The sequence below is a fragment of the Hirundo rustica genome, chromosome 4 (genome assembly GCF_015227805.2).
Source record: "Hirundo rustica isolate bHirRus1 chromosome 4, bHirRus1.pri.v3, whole genome shotgun sequence".
Taxonomy (NCBI): Eukaryota; Metazoa; Chordata; class Aves; order Passeriformes; family Hirundinidae; genus Hirundo; species Hirundo rustica.
This window is the reverse complement of record NC_053453.1, coordinates 62,511,039-62,532,251: the sequence shown is the minus strand read 5'-3', so window position 1 is coordinate 62,532,251 and position 21,213 is coordinate 62,511,039. Positions and strand designations below refer to the sequence as shown.

At 40.8% G+C, this 21,213-nt stretch overlaps 1 protein-coding gene across 2 annotated transcripts in view; it reads left to right on the top strand.

Moving 5' to 3' along the window:
* The window catches only part of FAR2 (fatty acyl-CoA reductase 2), a 119,505-nt gene that overhangs the window by 39,654 nt on the left and 58,638 nt on the right, over positions 1-21,213 (top strand). For both annotated transcript variants that reach the window (XM_040062471.1, XM_040062472.1), the window contains exon 2: positions 17,771-17,996. In XM_040062471.1, coding sequence (XP_039918405.1) covers positions 17,808-17,996 — 189 coding nt within the window. In that variant the 5' untranslated portion in view covers positions 17,771-17,807. The remainder of the gene's footprint in view (positions 1-17,770; positions 17,997-21,213) is intronic.

Here is a 21,213-nt window from a genome sequence, read left to right as displayed (position 1 = left end):
GAGTCAAGGGAGCCTGGTTTCAGGAGGAGGTTAGAAGCTGCTCAGTCCTTTTGCTTAGGACTGTGGTTTAAGGTCCCTACAGTAACAGCAGCAAGCTCTTCTTGTATATCTTGACTGTATCAATATGGTACTTTGTTAATGGGAGGGCAAGTTGCATGAGTAAAACATACCTCTTTTCACTTGGACTGTACAATGCTTTTCAAGAAAATATGTTGGATACAGCTGAGATAAGTTTATTCTCTATGGGGAGAGAAAGTAATTTTTATCCTGTGTTTCTTCTGCTTTCTTGCTGAAATGAATGATTATGCCCTAAGATAGGGCTCAGGGAAGACTTACAGCCTGAGATCTGTTTGCTCTGATACGTGGAGAAGAGCATGAAAGCATCATATTAGGCAATTTCAGTGAAAACAAAGATATAATAAACTGTAGAATAAAGGGGCTGTTTTTCCTAGGCATTAAGAGAGTCAAATTGTCTTTGTAGATTATATTGCATGCACGGTAGTTCTGCTCTTGCAGGCTGAAACCTGAGCTATGCTGGAGTTGTCCTGTGATAAAGTGACTTACCTTTCAATTCAGCTGGAAATGAAAAATGCCAAACCCATTGTGGAAAGAGCAGGGTATATTTTCTAGAAATAGCTGTCAAACAAGAAGCTCACCTGGGCTATTGTGTCAACTTGTCTGTAGATGTTGCCATTCTTTTTGTGTGTTTCATGGTGTGCCATGATTGCGTGTGTCCTTAGAGCCGATTTACTTCCTAATAACTAATGGCATCTACTGCAAACCTCACAGTACCTCCCTCATGGCAAACAGGAGAAGCTAGCTCATCCCCACACTATGCAATAAATGTTTCCATGTTACCTGAGAGTTTTGCTGGCTTTCTGGACCAAACTAACTGCTTGCAGATAAACTTAGGTAACAGCTGATTTTTTTCAGGTGAGTCATGTTCCTAAATGAATCCTTGCCCTGTAAGTGATATTGGACCTCCTCTTCAATGTTGGGCTGAGATTTTCCCTTTTAAGTGATTCTTGGTCCTCACTTCTCCACTACTGGCTGTGACACTCACATAGAAGGGATGGATTAAGGCTGATGGTGGCTGTCAGGAGTCTTTTATTCCTACCATATTCCTACCTTTTATTCCTACCATAAGGTTCACAGTTTGGAAGATGAAACTTGTACATTTGACTTAAAGGTCTTTTCCATTCTAAACAAAGTTATGATTCTATAAATAAGGGGAAAGAAAAGAAAGTCTTTGACGGAAATTGGCAGATTATTGGCAAAACAAAGAGATGGAGAGATAATCTCGAATTATTTGAGGCATCATGCAAATACTGGGGAAAATTGCTGTAACTGTTAAAATTGTTAAATAGTAGAACTGGAGTACTTGCTGACAAAAGGTGGATGAAGTATTCCTGCTGAGAGGCCAGTGTTTCACTGTGGGAGGGCTTTGGCTGTGATGCAGGACCGGCAGATTGTTGCTCTGTCCTGGCCCTGCCTCATCCCGCTGCTGCTTCACCCTCAGCAGCGCTGACGCCGCTCTTTCTCAAGCCACATCATAAACCAGTCCAGTGTATTTGTTTAATTCACAACATGACCCCACAGGATTTCTTCCTACACATGTAAAGGGACAAGAAAATTATGGCCTGAGTTGCTAAAGGTAAGAATTTCTGCAAATGCTTAAAGCTACTGCTGAACCCTCTGTGTTTAAGCATAGTGCAATTTGAGTTTCATAAAAGAGAGCAGCAGAAGATTTGAATTAGTTTCACTTGTGAATACACGGCATTGATTATCTTAGACTTGCTGTCAGACCTGAAGAGTGTTGAAATTAAAACTTATGAATGTACGCATTTAGTAAATGAATGGGCCCAGGCTGTATCTCGAAGTTTAAGCTACAGGTAGTCCGAATCTGAAAGAACCAACATGCTATAAGAAAGCTTTTCTGTAGTGTAAAGATCATCTAAGAATTTCAGTATCACCTGTGGGCATTGCTGTTTGGTATTTAGAGCTGCTGATGGTTTTTATGGAGTTTTTGGTACCTGACAAGCCTGACATCCCACAGCCAGCTGGGAAACCTGGCAATGCGAAGATGTCTTTCTTCTACTCTTCCTTGAGTTCATCATTTGACTTAAAGGTCATAGATAATAGTTTTTATCTTCTGTCACTGTTTCTAAGATGATCTACTTGTTCTAGGAAATATTTACATTAAGTTCTTTTTGTCTTGCTAAACACTGTGACTTTCTAACATGAATTTGAATGCTGAAGTTTACTGAAGAGCTTGAAAATCTACAAAAATGCCTGACTTTAATTTGCAAGAAATGGATCATCCAGCCTCCTTGGACTTGATCTCTTTATATACTTTGAAGTTGGGGTACACAGGATCACTGTATTGCATTTATTCTTCAGCCCCTCAGTTTTTATGTCTTGACAGCAACCATTTTATCCTGTGTTTCTAGGAGATTGCAGCTAGATCAAATAATTCCCAAGTAAGTAGCATCTAAACGAGGGGGTTTTTTTCTCCAGCACAAATCCCTTACTGTCTCCTTCCTGGATCTGTGCTTAAACTTCCTTCTGTCAAAAGGTTCATGCTGCATCCCCAGATATGACTTCTTTCCCTTCTGGTCATTAAGGACTGTCTCCCTTGCAGGATATCTCTGCCATTCAGTTGTTAAAACCCAGGTTTCTTGGCGTGCATTCAGTATAAGATCAAAGAGGAGGGATGTGGTGGCAAAAGCTACGATGGATGTGGTGGCAATCTCCCAAAACCTACACTGGCTTCCAGCGCAAATTAAGGCCACCTTGGTGCACTGTTTACTGTGGTTTCAAACACCCTTCTGACAAAACAGGCATCCTAGGATTCTACTGTTTCTCTGACTGCCACCTTTTTTCTCTTCTCATCTTGCTGGAAAGGGGTCCAGAAAGAGAATTGGCAACAATTTTAACAGAGCATCTCTTTAGGCTGTGAGTACTCAGCCAGGAAAAATTTTCAGGAAGCCAAATAATGCTGAGTTTCAGGCTATTTTATACTGCTGGGATAGGGGGATAGGGAAGTATGTTTTTCCTAAAATAGTATTTTTTGCTAGCGAGATTTCAAGAACTAAAATTTTGAGCATAGTGAAGCACCTCTCCTCCTTTGTTTTTCTTTGCTCTCATGACAACAGAGAAGTTGCTTTATGCTATTAAGCTGTAGAAAAAACATTGTTGCTGCTACCATGTACTAACATCTACTACTTTCCTAAGAGGTGTAGTTGAGTGGGAACCCTTATCTATGTGCAAATATTAGTAAATGTCTCTGAATTGCACAAAGTACCTGCCTCAATGGCTACTCTTTGTCAGGGTCAGTGTGTGTTTTGGCTGTTGATAGCAAAACTTTTTTTCTTTCTTGTGGCAAGCCTAGTGGGATTACATGCTACTTTTTATGTCCTTGCCCAACTGAGCTGTGTATTTTGGCAGCAACTTTCCAGCCTGGCAATCTTGTGTGTACCTCACATCAGCCCTTCCTAATAGGACTTTTATCTGGACCTAAGATTAGCAGGAATAAATCCAAGGTGAGGGACAGCCAACAAATGTTGTCACAAGGCTTGGAGAATGTGGACAATAATTCAGTTGGTGACACCAGCTAGAGGACCTTGTGCCTTTTGGCTGCTGTTCAGAGAAGTAGGGATTTGTAAAAGTTTAGTTGCTACACCAAATCACTTAATGTTTATTTTCACAGCATCTTCAGGGTTTGGGTTGAGGACAGACTGATCCTGTGATTGAAGAGATCCAGGGAGCTAAGAGACCTGCTTGAGATGCAGATCTTTTGTATTTCTGCTAGGCACAAATTAATTAAGAGAGGGAGATGTGGATTGTTCTGAATATCAAATTCTAAAATACACAGAACAGAGAGGTTTAAGATAAAATGTGCCTGCTTTTCATGTCTTGGTGTGATGGAGCTCCAAAATTTCCAAAGCCGTTTGGTAGTGCTTCAGAACTAGTAATGCTTGATATTTCTATCTTCAGACTGTGGGCTTTGTCCTCAAGATCATGAGGTCACACAAAAGTTAAAGAGAGCATAATTTCTTGGAAAAATAAAAAGTTACTAAGAAAAATTGAGTAATAAGTTATTTTTTCTTAAATGATACAGATAAATCTTTCCTTTTAGATGACTCCTAAATACCTTCACTTTGGCACATAGCAATTTCCTGTCCTTGCAAGAATTAGGCTTAAAAAAGAGAATAATTAGGAGGCGTATTTATTTCTGTACCTCTCTGTGGTCCATGAAGCGATGCTAATATACTAACTTTGTGTGGCCCTGTGAGTTTTCAGGGCGTGCACATACTAGTCCCTCCAGAGGCACTCCCACCAGATAGGCTGCAGGGATTGACGCTGGACTGTTCCATGGGATTTGGCTTCCTGAGGCCTGTGAAGTCAGCACACATACCTCATTTTCAGGTTTAAAATTATTTCAAAATTTATACTGAGTCAACTTTAATAGGGCTGGGTGGGATTTCCTAGAAATAAAAAAGATATCTTTATTTTATTTATTTATTTATTTATTAATCATGCTAGGATGAGATTGAGGGGTGGGGAAGCCAGCATAGCAAACTTTGTGGATATTTTTTCTTTATCAGATCATTAAGATATTGTTAAATATGTTAAAAAGTAATTAAAACCCTTTTTTCTCTATAAGAACATGGAAATTTTGAATGCTTCTTATGACTGAGAAAGAAGATTAAGGCAAACTTGTACACTAACTTGAATCTGGCACTGATTACAACAGGATTATTTAAACTTAATTCAGACTTTTCTCAGATGTTTAGAACCAAATCATCATTGAATCTCTTCTTTCCATTCCCTACTTGAATGTCAGTGCACAGAAAATACATTAGATGACACTGGTACAGTCTGACCATCCTTTTCTGATGCTGCTCTTATGTTTTATTCAGTGCTGATTTTTTTTTGAACTTCTGTAAATGTGCCTTGTCATCTCTCATCAGCTTGTCTATTGGAGAAGAGGGGAAGAAAAGAATTGGTCCCTTTATATGCAAAAGGAAGAAAAGTTTTCACTGTGCTAGTGTGTGCCAGCCAAGAGGCATTTTCTACTGACATTTTATTGTCTCTCCTTTCTGGAGAAGTGTGTTTCAAAGGCTCCCAGTGCTGCAAAGCTCTCTGCTGCCTCATTATTCAGAGCTGCTGATGTGAAGAGGAAAAGTTTCTTAATACAGCTTTCACTAACTCCAGGGAATTCTCTTTAGTTTCCTCTTCCTGCTCTTTTCCCTTTATCTGAAGAGTAAATGTTTGTGTTTCTTGGAGAACTTAGGGCAGAAAAATCTTTAGACTGTGCTGCTTTGTCTTCCACAGAAACCGAGGAGATTTTAGGGGTATATATTCCTTGCAGTTTGTGAGAAAATCTAATTTGGAAAGATAAAATTTTGATCTTCTAGTTTGGCTTCTTCCATGTATAATTATAATTTCCCTCCTGAATCCACAGTTTTGTCTTTTTTTCTTTTTGAGTGAGAGGAGTAACTGCATGGTAAAAAAATCATCAGGAAAGCGGAACTCACTAAGAACCAAAACAAGAACAACAAAATACTTCTTAATTTTATCATATGCAGTTGATAATGATGAAATTCTAATTCTGTAACAACAACTTTGATGAAATCAATGTATCTTACAGCATACGTGGTCTTTCTTGCTGTTGTGCTCTTTGGCTTGTGAAATAGATGTTGCTTCTGATCCCTGTTGCAGTGTGACCTAAACAATCTCAAGGAATGAAACACAACTTTCAAAAACACCAAGAAGATGTTTGGTTAACACTGCATCATTAATTCATTACCAGCCCCTTAAATGGTCATGTTTCTGATAATGGGAATAATAAAATACATGTTTGCATTGTTTCTCTGGGGTATTTCAGAGGTCATTAATTAAGGTGTATAAAACAAGGATTGCACAAATACAGTACTGCATTTGGAAAAGTATTTTTAGCAGCAGGGTGGAGGGATAAACATTGCTGTTTGACTGGTGAAAGATTTTCTGAAAATATTCTGAGTGGAAAGAGTTCTGCATATTCGTAGCTGAATTTCATATAAGGGAAGAGCTGATCGGGATAGAAAAAGAAGTGTTAATACATTTGTAAGTGCAGAGAACACCATGGTGTCTGTAATTTGTTGATACCTTCTTGCAAACTGCACCTTTAAAATCTGCCACAAAATATTACGGCAGTGGCTGTCAGATGCCAAGAAATGAGAGGGTCTGGGTCCATTTCCCATTTCCTAGAGAACTATGTTCTGCTTGACCAAAGCCTGCTTTGATCAGCACCCATGTTGGCAGGCTGTGTTGCCACCTATCCACAGCAGGCCAGTTGGCAAATTCCATGAGAAGGATGAATTTTCCAAAGCATGTGAAGAGACCGTTATAGGTGGTTTTTAATTCCTTTCATCTATTGGTCTCGGTGTTGAGGAAACTCTTTTCTGGAAGAGCTCCATTTCCACTTCATCCATGTTGCAGATCACCAGGATGTCTCCCAGGAGTAGTTTGGCTTCACGTGTTCAGAGATCTCAGAACTACTTGAAGTTTGAAGCTGCTGTGCGTAATGTGGTGAGGAGATCTCTTGGATTGACACTCCCAGTTCACTGTGAGGTGTCATCTGGTGAAAGCAGAATGGAAAGTCCTCCGTAAGCACACTGACTCAGATACTAATCATGGAGTCCTACAGACTCTCCTCTTTGCTGCTCTCTTACTTTTTCTTACTTTTTTTTTTTTTTTAAAGGTACATTTTGTAATCACAGTATCTCCAAGACGTGTACACCCTGTCCATGCTCAGTGGGTTTCCTTCAGTGTCCCACTTTGATCATACTGTGCTTTACTCTGTCTTTACTCTGACAATCCTAGCAGCTACTTTGGAGCTTTCCATTAACGCCTGGCTTGCTTTCATATGGCCAGTGAAGGTTCTGGCTTAATTGGGATTCTGCTGTATTCCCTGTCAGAGTTTCCAGAGAAGGCGGCCTGCATGCTGTGATTGAGATCCCAATGAAAAACAGAACTTGTAAACTCTTAGGATAATGTTTGCTGTTGAAAGAGGCCGAGGTGAAATCAGTAATCTCGCTGGGCACGTCCGCGCTTAAACTTTCATTCTCTGGCCCTGAGCTCTCCCGCATCCTCAGGATGAGCAGCAGGGATCAGCGGTGCGTGTAACTCCGTGTTCCTCTTGCTAGAAGCACTAGATCAAGGATTACAGAGGTTGGGAGCGCATCCAGACAGGGGCAGTCAGACAAAGCAGTGGGAAAAGTCTACTCAGAGTGGTGAGGTCTAATATGAAGCAGAAATACGCAGAATCTAGGAAATGCTTTGTGTCTTAGTGGCTCATCTCTTAAGAACTTGTACACTTTATAATTTTTCTGCATTATACATATAAAGTCTAATTTTTTTACTGCTGCTTTTTCCTCACCCTCTCTTCAGAAGCCCACAAACCCCATATCAGATAACCACAATGGATACCACAAGTCTCCACTGCCCCTTCCCAATGCTCCAACTCTGGATCTTTGTAGGAGGAAGCAGCCTCCTAGATTCTTCTCACTGTGGTTTCTTGCTTTTCTCAAGGAGGAAGGAGATGTTTGTCAGTCCATCACATCTGCACAGTGGGAGTCACAACAAGACAGCAACCAGGCTGGGCCTGCCTCAGGTCTGCTGCTGGAGCTGCTGTAGTCTCTGCACCTTGAGCTGCCTTGTTATTCCAGTGCCGAGGACTCCAACAGCAAATCTGTCAGCTTGTCATGGTTCTGACTAGAGTAGAGCCAGAATTATCTTCAACAAAACAGAGGATGCAGAAAATTACTGGAGAGCTGGTCACAGGTGCTGATTTCCCAGCTTCCCGCGGAGTAAGCCAGCTAGCAGTGCAATAACCAGTGTAAAATTCCCTGTGGATTTCCTGGAATTAAATAGGCTTTGGTCACACTTCTTCCCTGCTCTTGAAGGGTTCAGTCCTGCTCTGGACAGAACAACTTCGCCAGGTGCCATCAAATGCTCTAAGACTGAATGATAGAGAAATGTGGGGGGGGGGGGGGAAAGCTTTTTGTTCGTATTTAGCCTGAGGTTTGAGTCAATGATGAGGGAAAAGGTAAAGCTATGGTCTTTCCATTGATAATGTTCTCTCTCAGGTTTCAATTAAAAAGAACCCAACCTGTGGGTGTCTTAAATATTTGGGTTTGAAAATATGTGTCTATATATATGCTTTGCTATGAAATTAATAATATAGACTCTCACATGCGTCTGGTTGTCCTTTTAAGACTCTTCTTGGTGGGAAATACTTCAAGCATTTTTGTCTTTCAGCTCCAACCAAGACAAGAGTAGTGTTCTAGACTGCACTTCTTAATGAAATCCCAATATAAAACTCCTCAGGCTGCTGAGCTTGGCTTCTTGTTGGAAAGAAAAATAATTACGGTTACTTAGTTAACCTTAAATCTGTGTCTGAACACAGCGGGTAATTTTTTCCACTCTGTTAGGTCTGAGATCTAAGGTGTGAAATGTCATTTTAGCTTGCTGTCACAGGGCTGCTAAACTTCTTAGTGCAGTCACCACAGCTACTGTATTATCTGAATGCATCAAGACATTTCCCTCACAATGTGTCAAGAGCTTCTCAGCTGATAAGTGGTTTCTTCTGTCTTATAAGGGAGGTATGAACAAGTTCACATATCATGGAAGGAAAGAAGAAAAGAAATATTTGCCCTGTTAGAGGCTACAAAAGTTCAGCATGAGGTATTCTGTAGCCACTGCCATCATGGTGTTGATGATGCAAAAATGGATGAGGCTCAAGGAAAAAAAGTAGTTGGCAGATTTTTCTGTCTACAACCTAAAAATGGTTTTGTATGCATGTACTGCACGAGTACACACATATTCCTGAAGAAGAGGCTCCTGTGAAAGCCTTTGTGCTCTGGGAATTCCAGACAGAATGAACAGGTGGACTCTGTGGCCATCAGAAACTGTGAATGGTAAATACATGTATGTATGTTTGAATCCCTGCAGCTGTCTTGCTTTCTTTCAGCTTGTGTTTTTCAGCCAGTTATTAATTATTTTGCCCTTGTTTTGAAGCTTAATACAAACAAAAATGCACATTTATAGTGATAAATCTGCACAGGAGTACAAAGCTACTTGTGTTTTCTATTTACATCTTCCACTTGACATATGTAAATAGAAAATACAGCTATGGGAAAAAGCTGTAAAAATAGAAAGGTAGCATGGCTTAGGTAATTATTTTTAAAAGCATGGTCATCAGGAGGGCCATCATTTTGACAGTGTTCCTGTACTTTGTTCTCAGTTTCTTCTTTTGTTGTTTTCTGTATGGCTTTTTTTGTTGGATTTTTTGTTTTGTATTGGTTTTTTTTTTTTTGGGGGGGGGGGGGCGGTTTGTTTTGTTTTGGTTTTTTTTAAGTTTTCTTATGAAAGCATAGAAATGCAGTTTCATTTGATTTCATTAAGGCTTTGGAGCATTGTGCATAGATATTTATCTGACAGGAGCACTGGAGAGAGTGACAGTAGAAAAAAGGAAGGTAGTCGCTCCATCATTCCATGGCATAAATTTACTTACTAGATAATGATCAGTGATATTGATTTACTTGGATCAATATTGCTGTTGACTATAAATCTTGAGTGAAGACCATTCTTCTTTATGTCATGACAGTGCCTTTGTGAAGAATGTAGTTGCTGTAATCACATAAGTGTTTGCACTGCTGCTGTCAATCACTACTTCGTTTCCATTTGTTACAGAAATGTAGGCAGTTTTTAGGCACCTAGTCCTTTTTGGGGCTGCTGTGGGATAGTCTTCCCTGAGTGCTGGAATGTGGAAATTGCTGGGAAGGTAGCAATCCTGCAGCTGCTGTCTTTCAGAGCAACTGTGCTAGTTGGACTTTTCCAAAAGTGGGGCTTGAAAAAAAAACACGAAAACACCTCAGCTGCTGGTTACCCTCAAATTGAATGTGAATATTCTTAAACTGGCTGAGCCACAAAATCATTGAGGTTGAAAAAGACCTTAAAGACCACTGGAGAGAGAGAGACTGGAGGGTGTTGGTGACAGCAGAGCTCAAGGTGTCTCTGCAGTGTGCGAGTGGGCAGTGACCCCACCCTGTGCTGGGCTGAGCCTGCAGCATGGGAGGGGAGGATTCTGCCCCTCTACCCTGCTCAGGTGAGACCCCCCTGCCCACCCTGCAGAGCTGCCTCCAGCCCTGGGATCCCAGCACAGGAAAGATGTGGAGCTTTTGGGGCCGGTCCAGAATAGGCACCATGATGATCAGAGGGATGGAGCAGCTCTGCTGTGAGGAAGGGCTGGGAGAATTGGGATGGTTCAGCCTGGAGAAGGGAAGGCTCTGCGGTGACCTTACAGCTGCTTTTCAGTACGTGAACGAGACATGTGAGAAGCCTGGAGAGGGACTTTTCACATGGGTAGATAGTGACAAGGGGAAATGGCCTTAGGATGACAGAGAGTAGGTTTGGATGGGGTGTTAGGTAGAAATTATTCCCTGTGAGGGTGGGGAGGCCCTGGCACAGATGTCCAAGAGCAGCTGTGGCTGCCGCATCCCTGGAAGCGTCCAAGGCCAGGCTGGATGCGGCTCTGAGCAACCTGGGACAGTGGAAGGTGTCCCTGCCCATGGCAGGAGGGTGGAATGAAGTGATCTTTAAGGTCCCTTCCAACAGAATAGCACAGAAGCCATTCTGTGGTTCTGTGCTTTTAACATTGCCAAGTCCACCATTTAACCATGTCCCTAAGTGCCACATCTACATATCTTTGAATACCTCTGGGGTGGGTGACTCCACCACTTCCCTGGGAAGCATATTCCAATGCTTGATAACCATTTCAGGGGAAAAAAAAAATCACAGATGTCATAAATGCTGGTACCGCTATTTTTGATGGGGGAACAAGAACGAATAGTGGAAAAGGACAGAAAATCTTTGCTAATACATTAGCTAATGGATGCTAATAAGTTATCAGCTGAGATGTCTAAAATAAAATAAATGTGCCAAACAAGCCTGTTATCACACAGTTAACTCTTGACTTCACTGAGACCTCCCTTGTGCAGTGAAGGGGTACAGTGTGATTGGTGTGCAGTGGGTATGGCAGGGGCTTGGATTTAGGGTTTTAGGAGAGGACTGCTGGTTGTAGTGAGCCTAGGAGAAATAGTGAGAGGAAAACGGCTGTGAAGTGTGAACTGGGAGAATGATAAGGGGGAGGATTGCCTGCAGGAAAGCTCTGATGCAGGATGTCTGCATTTTATTATGCTGAGGGAAAACAAAAAATTCCTTCTAGTCCTGGTCCGTGCTTTGATCCTGCAACCTGCTCAATGGCTTTGTAACAACTAGCTTTAAAAAAAAAAGGGAGTGGATACGTATGCTGGACTATGTGATGCAGGAAGGAGCCTGCAGAAGCTGCCCCTTTGAAATCTCTGGTAGCGGCTGTTCTTACCAGGTGGATAATTAAGTCGGGTTGAGGCAGAATACATTGATATTTGGGCTACTGAGAAATATTTGTTCTTTAAAATCCTACATGACACACGTAGGTAGGTCCTCAACACCATTGCCTCGTCTCAGCTCCAAAATGTTTGCAGGCTTGTTATCCTTAATTTTGGAGAGAAAACATAGTGAAGCTGAGTGAGACTAACAGGTCACTAAAAAAAATCAAGAGGCTCCTCCTGCGTTGTTGCGTCAGTGGCCCTTCCATTGCAGTCTGTTTTCTCTATTTCTTCATGGTGGTCAAACAGTTTTCTACTGCTCGGGAGAGTCAGAACATCTGCAAAGCTGTGTAGGTAATGCTTAAGCCATCTGGAAACTGCAGCTTTTGCCCACATCTGTCTGTCCCAGGGCCAGGTCTTTGGCCCAGCAGCCACAATTCCCAGAGGTTTCTGTGTCTTTCTGCCTGTCATGTAGTGTTCAGCCTTTTGCAGGATCCAGCTGCTCACTCTGCTCGTTGTCTCCAACTCTTAATTATGCTGTCGCACTTCCCTGTCTCTTTAGATTTAACTGCTGTAAATTAAAATGGATTGCAAAACTGGTGTGGTTTTTCAAGGCATGAGGGGTTTCCGGGAGCGGTGGGTTTCTCCTTGCGTGTTGCTACTTGGGGATGCTGTTATGGATTTGAATTGCTACTGTTGGCATACAAAAAATAATTTGAAATGTATTAGCTGGAGAAAAGTGATTTAACCTTCAGGCTTCTAACAACAACATTTATATTTGGTGTAAATTGCTTGGAGCAAAATCCCTTTTGCAAAGAGGATTATCATCAGGAGTTCGGTCTGGCTGTAAATGTGCCCATCTTTGAATCGTAGGATTTTATTCCTTTATGCTGCATTAGCTTCTATAGTGCCTGTACAAAGGGTGGATTATGCTCTTCCTTTTAATTCTGTAGCTAAATGAGAGGAGGTTTATCTTTGTTGTTGCTGTTAGCTGATGTTAAATAACTGGAAGTTCAACAAACCATGAGGAAATTTTCATTTTTCCGTAGAACAGCCATTTTATCATTCTCTTTGCTTCATTTTCTGTCATCAGTAAAATCTCCCTGACTTCATACGCTACACAAATCTTTCTGTGCCTGAAGACTTTTGGAAATGCATTATGTAACTTCAGTGCCTCCTTGCTGGTACTTTCTGCTTGTTTGTGTCAGCAGCGCTGTTGTCACAAATGGTGTGCAGTGTTGAACTACAGCCATTTTCTGCTCTGATTTACTGTTGCTTATTACTGAAAATGCAGGGAATATTTTAAATCCAAAGGCTCAAATCTAAGCTAGTTCACATGAATCCTCATTAAAATGTTGGTCATTGCAGTGGAACTTCCCTGGTCTTGAGTTTGGCCCAGAAAATGAAATAAAAGGAGCTGAGTGACCTTCTCCTGGTGTTACTGAGGAGCCAGGAGTTAAGTCAGTGTGATGTGTAAAGTAAGTTGTTATTTCAGCTATTTCTAGTATGCATGGCGTGTATTTATTTTCTGATGATTAAATGAGCAATAAATGCTTTCAGGCAAAAAGCAGGTATTAGAAATAATTGCTTTTAGGTGTTATAATTACTTGCCTACTTTGGAGAGTCTGTGTAATACATCCTGGGATGAAATGTAAAAGAGAAAATAATTATATGAAGATGTATTGTTCAGGCATCCCCAGTGTTCAGTCCATTTAAAACTCATAAAATAATTAATAGACTGAAGAAGTAAATTGATGAGACAGAAATAGGCTGTGACCACTTTATTTTGCTTTTTCTGACCTCAGCTATACAAGTTCTCTTAAGCAGCAGAGGAATTTTTCTTTCTCTTCAAGTCCAGGTTAATTATAACTCTTCCAGAATCCTGAGTAAAGAAAACTGCCTTATGTATGATTGGATTTTTTCACCCGAGTTTAAAAAATTATTTTCAGAAAGTGGCCAAGAATTATTTTGTCTTAAAGGGCTCTTGCTGTCTGTAGCTTTGTTTCAAAAACTATTTCTTGTCATTAAGTGTAATTTTGGTTGAAGCTGGTTCATTATGTTTAATATGATGTCTGAAAGACTCATCTGAACAGGCTGACCCTCTTGTTTATGGAAATTACATCCCTGCATAAAGTTGTATAAGAGAAAGCTCATCAAAACCAGTCTAGAGTACGAGGAGATGCCAGAGATATCATTTTTTATTCTAGATGTATATTTATAGGCATATGGTCCTTTGCTCTTGTGCAAAACTAATTTTTTTTTTTCCATTTTATGCTATTGAGTTGAAAAGACAGATATCTCAACACATAAGCTTCTGAAACGGTTGCTGTCCTGTTTAAATAGGGCAGTGATCCAAACCATACTGAAATATTCACCTCTTCCAGTTCACCTCCATTGCTCATCCTCCCTTTTCCTGTCCCTTTGTGACACCCTGCAGCCGTGGGGCTGCCATGGGCAGTGGCAGCGTTCAGTGGGATTCACATTTCCCTTCCCACCACTCTGGCTCTGATGGAGCTGACTCTGCGTTACACCGTTACGATCTGGATGCAGATCTGGCATCACCAAAATCTGTGAAAGATGAGGACAGTGGAGTAGTTGTCCTGCTAAATATCAGCTCAGTTGTACCTGCTCTGGGCAGTGGGAGGTTCTCCTGTGCTATTCAGCTCAGGATATGAGGGTTGTCTTTTGCAGGAAGGAAGTATCAGGTCGGTAGGATTAGGATTCCCACCTTTCCTTTTGCTTGTGCTTTGGCAGAAGATCATGGCTTTGTTTGTAACGCAGCGCTGTAGCTCGTCCTTTTTGTTTGATCCAGAGGAGACTGAGAGGGGCAGCAGTACCCTCAGAGCAGCTTGTGCATTGTGTCTGCAGAGATGCTCAGTGGGATTCCTGGCTCGTGGTGTTTTCATGCTCTGGCTGGAGATGAGTCAGCATCAGAGAGATTTGTGCTGCTGCAAGGATGCTGCGCTCAGTAATTCAGGTGGCATCAGTGATTCCTTTCCTGCTCTGATTAGTGCCTAAAGCATTTGAGTTGCTTGTATGTACTCACTTGAACTGGGCTGCAGAAAGCCCGTGCGTGGGCTTTACTCCACAATTCAGGGGCTTTCTTGCCTCCAGTCAGATTCGGATGAGCCAGGAACCTCAGCCTAGGAAACTGTTTTTATCCTTCTCTACCTCACTAAGGGTCGCCTCACTGCAACTTCTGACCACAGTTCAAATAGTTCTACCAGGCACTTAATCCCTTGTAGTTTAATTGACTGGAAAATAGTCAGTGCTCAGTATTGACTCTTTATTCCTTAAAATGAAAGGCCAAGGTATAACCTTCTGCAGGGAACAATTTGAGTGTAAAAAGCCAAAAAGGTATGCATATAATTCTCCTTGGTTTGAAGTAGACCTCCAAAGGGTCAGGCTACCAGGCATTACTTGGGTCACAACCTTTGACCTCAGAAATCCTCTGGTTCCTAAAAATCTCCGTATCTCCTTCAGTACTTTCTTTACAAAGGCCAAGCAAAATCAATAAAAACAGAGAAAAAGCAATCACACTTTTAAAAATATAAAAAACCAAAGATAGTTGTACAAAATGAAAAATTCAAGACCAAGTGGAAAGGAAAATACCTTAGCAATCCTGGATATAAACTGGAATCTGGAATCTTCCTTTGAACCTGGAATGTAATAAAAGCCTCTTTAAATTCACTTGAACAGTGGAGATTCAGGGATCTGTCAAACTTTCCAAATGGCAGCATTCTGGTTCTTGTGTCATGATCTCAAAACATGGCATTATTTGTGTGCATTAAACAAATACGCAGATTTTCTTTCCTGATAATTAGCATGGCATCAGATGGGTACAAGGTTTTTATAATTTCTTCTGAAGCTCACGTAGGTGATAGAAAAATAAACGTACTTCAAAGAGACATAAATCTGCTCCCATAATAGGCAAACACCATCTCATTATTTGTGGCTTTTTATTGTGGGTGAAGCCCTGAGCAACTGGATCCAACCCTGAAATTGATCCTACTAACTCCAGGCTGCCTAACTTGGACTGCTTCATTATGGAAAACAGAAAGGATGGGCTTTTTCTTCCCTTTTTGTTTAATCCTAGGAGGATAAGACAATAATCAAAAGTAACAGCAGATTGCCTTGAAAGTTTGGGTTTTTTTAGTGGCTGTGTTTGTTACTTCCATTTTCATCATACCAGAATGTCTTGGCAGATTAAATTTCTGGGGTTTTTTGGAATCAGACATTCAAAATTGTCTCAGACTAGATGGAGAAGAACTGTCAGTTACGTGTATGTAGTCCTTGTCAGAAATGTTTAATAAAACATGTCTGCAAGGTTAATTATAGGGACACTTCAAAATAGTGTGATTTATTTACTTTACTATTCTAGCAGGCATTGAACATCTGGCCAAAACGAATGAAGCCCTTTTTCGATAACTGAAGCAAGGAACCCAAATGAAACAACATAATAAATTGATGTGCACCACTGAAGCCTTCCACAGTTATTTGTGCAGTAGTCTACAGCTCTTGAGGCAAAGCAGCAATGCTTAGTGATGCAGGTTGGAAATGCTCTCTACTCTTGAAGTATGGGAAGGAGAGTAACTCCCCTGGTAATCTCCAAGTTCGTGGTGCAAATTACTCTATAAATACACCACTGTTTGTGCAGTTATGATCTTCTGGATATGAATTCAAAGCAAGTATCCAGTGGCTGGAAGTGGTCCTTATATTTTATCTTTTTGTTTCTTGTTCAGTGGGATTGGTACGGCCTCTAGTGACTAAGGACTTCTCTCCTTCGTTTTTCTGCATTGCAGGGCATGTGTCATGCCAGATTTCTGAGGTCTTTGGTCTTCATCTGGCTAAACTTGTAACTTCTTCGGTCCCTACGCACCTTTCACACGCTTCCAGCCTCTGCAAGTTCCTGTCTTCCAGTATGAGTCAGTTTTTACGAACCGGAACGAGATGTGACATTTTGTTATAAATAAGTTAATTATCCAGTAGTTTTAACCTGCTGGTTTAACTTCCCAAGTGGCCAGCTCTTTAATAAGAACAGGTTTTTAATAGGCCTAGATGAGCCTTCTGCATTCATCTAAGTTATAATCTAGATGACATCTGAAAGTAGGCTAATAACCAAATTCACTGAGCCAGAATACCCACAGCTATTAGTTGGTGAAATAGTGTCTCTGAGAGGTTATTTTGCTTGACCCACTTTCTCAACCAGATTCTACACCTGATGATTTGTCATTTGTTTAATGCTGAGTACTCTGGTCCCAGGCAGCACTGGGAAAGAAAAGTAGTATTTTGTTAGGCTTGACTCCCTTGTTTGTGCCTCTGAAACTTCTGCTGTAAGAAGAGGAGTTTTTCTGGTATACTTGAAGATCATCGCTTTGGTTCTTGAATACATGATTGACAACATTCTACTATTTTTGTTTCTTTTTGTTTCAAAATCTATAGGCTTTTTTCAAAACATTCACTGGTATTTTTTCATGAGCCCTTTCCTTGCAGTGTGTGTTTTGTGCTTGCTGTGGTCTGCCCCACTTCAAAGATGGTTGTTTTGCTTCTATTAGGCTAATAGGGGAAGAGGGGCTTTTTTTAAGAGGATTCAGTCCAGCTTTGTTTGTATTTAATCAACTTAAGAGTTTGAATCAGGACGGCTGGGAACATTCAGGCCTGGAAACCATTGCATCTAATTAAAATATTTAACTGGGACACATCATGTGGGAGCCTGGTCCATGTCAGTGGATCTCCAAGGGGGAGCCTACCACACCTACACTCCTTAGCGTGAACTGGGATGAATTCTGGCCGTAACAGTTCATAAAGGGTGGTGACCTGCACATGGTATTGCAGTTGTGCAGGGCAATGTCGCTGCACTGTATCTTCCATGAAGAGGAGCTTTCTTCATGGTGTTATTCCAAGCCAAGGCAACAGTAAAAGATTGAGCATGTCGATGAGTGATGGCTGACAAGGAATGCCATAGGCACAGTGGAATTGAAGTGGAAAACACTGCAGTGTTTGTGAAGAAATCTCTTTCTCCTTTGTCTTGTAGGGATAGCTGCATATCTTCATGGCTGCTACTTCTCAGTAGCAGATAAACACTGTTCAGCACTGCAGTGAGCATCTCCTGCTGGGAGCCTTGGACAGCATGAGCTGTGTTTGACCTCTGTGTGTAGCTGTGGTGTCACATGGAGGATAAGGCTGAGCTTGATTTTTTTTAAGCTTCTCCGATTTTTGTGGTTTATTTTCACAATGAAGACTTAAAAAAAAAAAAAAAAATTAAATTGCCATTGACTGGACTAATTTGAGTTGACATAGGCAACAAAAAAGGTTAGCCCAAAAGCCTTTAAAGCTTTATTTCTGCATCTTCTCAGGTACCTGCTGCAGGAAAGGACAGAACAAGAAAGCACCATGTCTTCAGTCTCAGCTTATTACAATGGAAAGACCGTACTTATCACAGGAGCTACAGGTTTCATGGGCAAAGTACTGGTGGAAAAACTTCTGCGCTCCAGCCCTGAAGTGAAAGCAGTTTATATTCTTGTCAGGCCCAAGGCTGGACAGTCAATGCAAGAAAGAGTGGCCAACATGTTGAAATGTAAGGTAAGTTCATATGGTTTATTCCGGAATCTAATCTGAAATCCATTTAGCTAGGTGAAGCAAAGGGCTTCTGTTTTACTCAGTTCATGAATGCTGACTTCTGCTGCAACAGCTGTGTGTTTTTGCTGTGTCTAAGACAAACAGCCAAAAGAATAGTACATGAACAAACCTGTATATGTCTGATTTTGATGGGTGCCACAGCGTTTTATGCTGTAACGATGTAATCTTTCTAATTCCCTTTTTGCATGACCTCCTCCCATGTGTCTTGATCCTGTTAAGTTTGCCATCCCAGTGAGGAAATCTCTAGTGGCAAGAAGGATGTCAAAGCCCTCTGCTGTATTTAATGTAAACATTTGTAAGGAGACACTGACTTGGCCTGAGGCTCTCGAGATTCTCAAGATCCTCCGGATCTTAAGCCAGTGGTGAGGTTGTGAACTTGCTCAGACTCCTCCAGCTATGATAAACGCCAGAGTTCAAGCTCATGCCTAATGCTAGTGTGAATTTGTACATAGCTGATGTGAAATGAAAGGAAGGGACAGATCTGGCCCTAGCAGGCAAGGAATTACTTGGAATTAATCTGAGAAATGTCAACATATCTTTATGGAGTTTGGGTCTAAAAGTTTGAAGAAGACTTGACTGGAAGAATCTTCCTCTTTCTGTGGAAGTTAGAGGTAAAACAGGTGACTTGGAGACAAGTAGGTATGGCAGAAAACATACTTTTTTCTTTTTGATGTTCTCAGGCATTAGGCTAGGAAAATCTTATGTATGTCCAAGAACATACTTTGTTTGGTTTTGGTGTGTTTTTAACAGAGGGTAGATTGTTTGAATACTCAGAAAAAATGGTGAGTGATACAAAAGGAAAAAAATCACATTGGTTGCTTTTTTCAAGTCTGTCACAGAATGATTTAGGTTGGAAAAGACTCTCAAGTTCTTTGAGTCCAACCCCTAACCTCACTCTGCCAAGTCCACCCTCAGCTTTCATCACAGTGGATAATGTTTTTTATCACCAACCAGCAAAATCCCAAATTTGGTGTCTTTTTTGCCTTTTGTGTTTTAAAACACTTGAGGAAGTGATAAACCTAGGTATTTATCAAGACTTCTGTAAACTCTGTTTGCATTTTATGTATAAATCCTACTGGCTTATCTCTTCAGTTGGGCAGCACAGCTGGGAGGTGTTGTTAGCTCTAGGTGAGGTTCCCTGGTAGCTGTTTTATTGCTGCAGCTGTACTAGATGTACCCATTTTCCTTCCTAGGATGTGTCAGCAGTTTTAGACATGCCAACAGCAAACAGGACCTGATAACCTCTCCTTGAACCTTTGGCAGCCTGCTCCAATGTGTTTCAAATGAACAAAAGGAGAAGGCAGAGCTCTAAGTGAGGCTGCTGCAGCCTTGGGAAGAAAAAAAAAAAACCTCTCACAAGTCATCCAGGTCCTCTCAAGGAAGAAGGTGTCTTTCTGATGCTGATAATTTTAAAATTACTCAAAAATCATTGCCTAAGGCAGAAGCCCTACTCCTCAAAGGTGTTTCCCATGTACAAATACTGACACCCTTGGAGATTCTTTCTTCCTAGAAATTAAACTGTTAATTTCACTAGATGTTAATTTAATGACAGGTGAGGAGGGCAGGAAACAGTATTCTTAACATTTTAGCCAATCTTTTCTAGTTCATCACAATCTAGAGACTGGCCTTTCATTTACAGTTGTGGTTTGTATCCTCCAGTTTGAGAAATCCTTGAGGTATGTAACGAATAAAAATGCAGCAAAACTTTGTTCCAAATCTTCAGTCAACATTCGCATTTGAAATTTCTTATTGTAATCTCTGACAAAAGGTATTGGAGTAAGCACAGGAAAGAATAAAATCCTTACTCTTATTTATGTTTACCATGTACATGTACCTTTATAATTTCTAAACGCTAGTGAATAATTATTCCTTTTCCCCAAAAACTGCTGATTTAATGCAGAATAGTACTTTTGTCTCGGTTTAGGAGAACATACTTTATTTCTTCTTTTCATATTCTGCCCTGTGTAATCTTCTCTACTGACCCATGACATATTCACTTTGCAAGTAATCCTTTCTTCTTTTGCATTTAGCCTTGCCCTAGTATTGTCCTCTGCATTTTCTTGGTTGCACATCCAGAAAGGAGATATTCCAGGAGCCAAAGGAACAGAGAAATACAAGTTGCCAAATTCTTAATATTCTAAACAAGGGATAAAATGAGTATTTGAGATGAAGTAAGATCAAAGTGAAGCAGATTGGTTAGAATTAGTTGGATAATGTTTAGGTTCTTCAGGTAAGGTTCTTTGGGGACTCCTGATTTTTGGTAGTACGTAGAAATAGTTTAAAAGAACTTGCCTAGAATTTTGATCCCGTTGCATACATCTCTGTGAAATTTGTGTGGCTTTTGTCATTATGTCTACAGGGGTTTAAACACTGAGGTGTCACTTTTGTGCTCTGTCTTGTTTACAGTATGTACATGTGAGTATGCTGGAAGATGACTTCTGTTAAATAGAGGAGCAGCTGTGGTTTACAAAAGGGTGATACAGTATGAACGGGCAAAATAACTTAGTTTGTGCTTTTCAACAGTTGGTTACTTGGAATGTTTCAACTTCTGTATCCAACATGGGAAGAAAAATACAGAAGATAGTTTGGGCATAAATCAGAATTCTGGGCATAAATACTGCATTCTGTAGCTGAATAGGCATTGAAATTTAATATAAGGCTGCTTTCCTTCGGTCTAGTAAAATTAGTTTTACATGCAGGTGCATTAGTGCATTAATATTCAATGTATAATGAACAAATACTCAGTTATCTCAGGATCAAATCCAAAACAAGCATGGTGACCTTGCCTATTTATGAAAGGAGATGTTCTATTTTCCAGCAGCAAGTCCCTAAGGGAATCAAGCTATTACTCTGTGCTTAATGAAATGCCATGTCTGCCTTGCACAGAGCACAGCTGTTACACAAAAAAACCCCAGATTTCAGTACTTGCTGCTGCCTGGATGTGTCTGGAGATGTCGATCACAAGGCAAAGCTTGACAGGGCTGTATAATCTTTAGTTAATGGGAGATGTGTGTTTATCTGAGAGGTAGGGAGTTGTTTCAAGGAGCATTTTTTGCTGTCTGATCCCTCTGTGCACAGAAATAGGCAGGAATGCTTGGAGGGGTTGTCTTGGATTCCCTGGAGAGCAGTTACTGGGCTAATGCTGAGTCACTGATTGTAC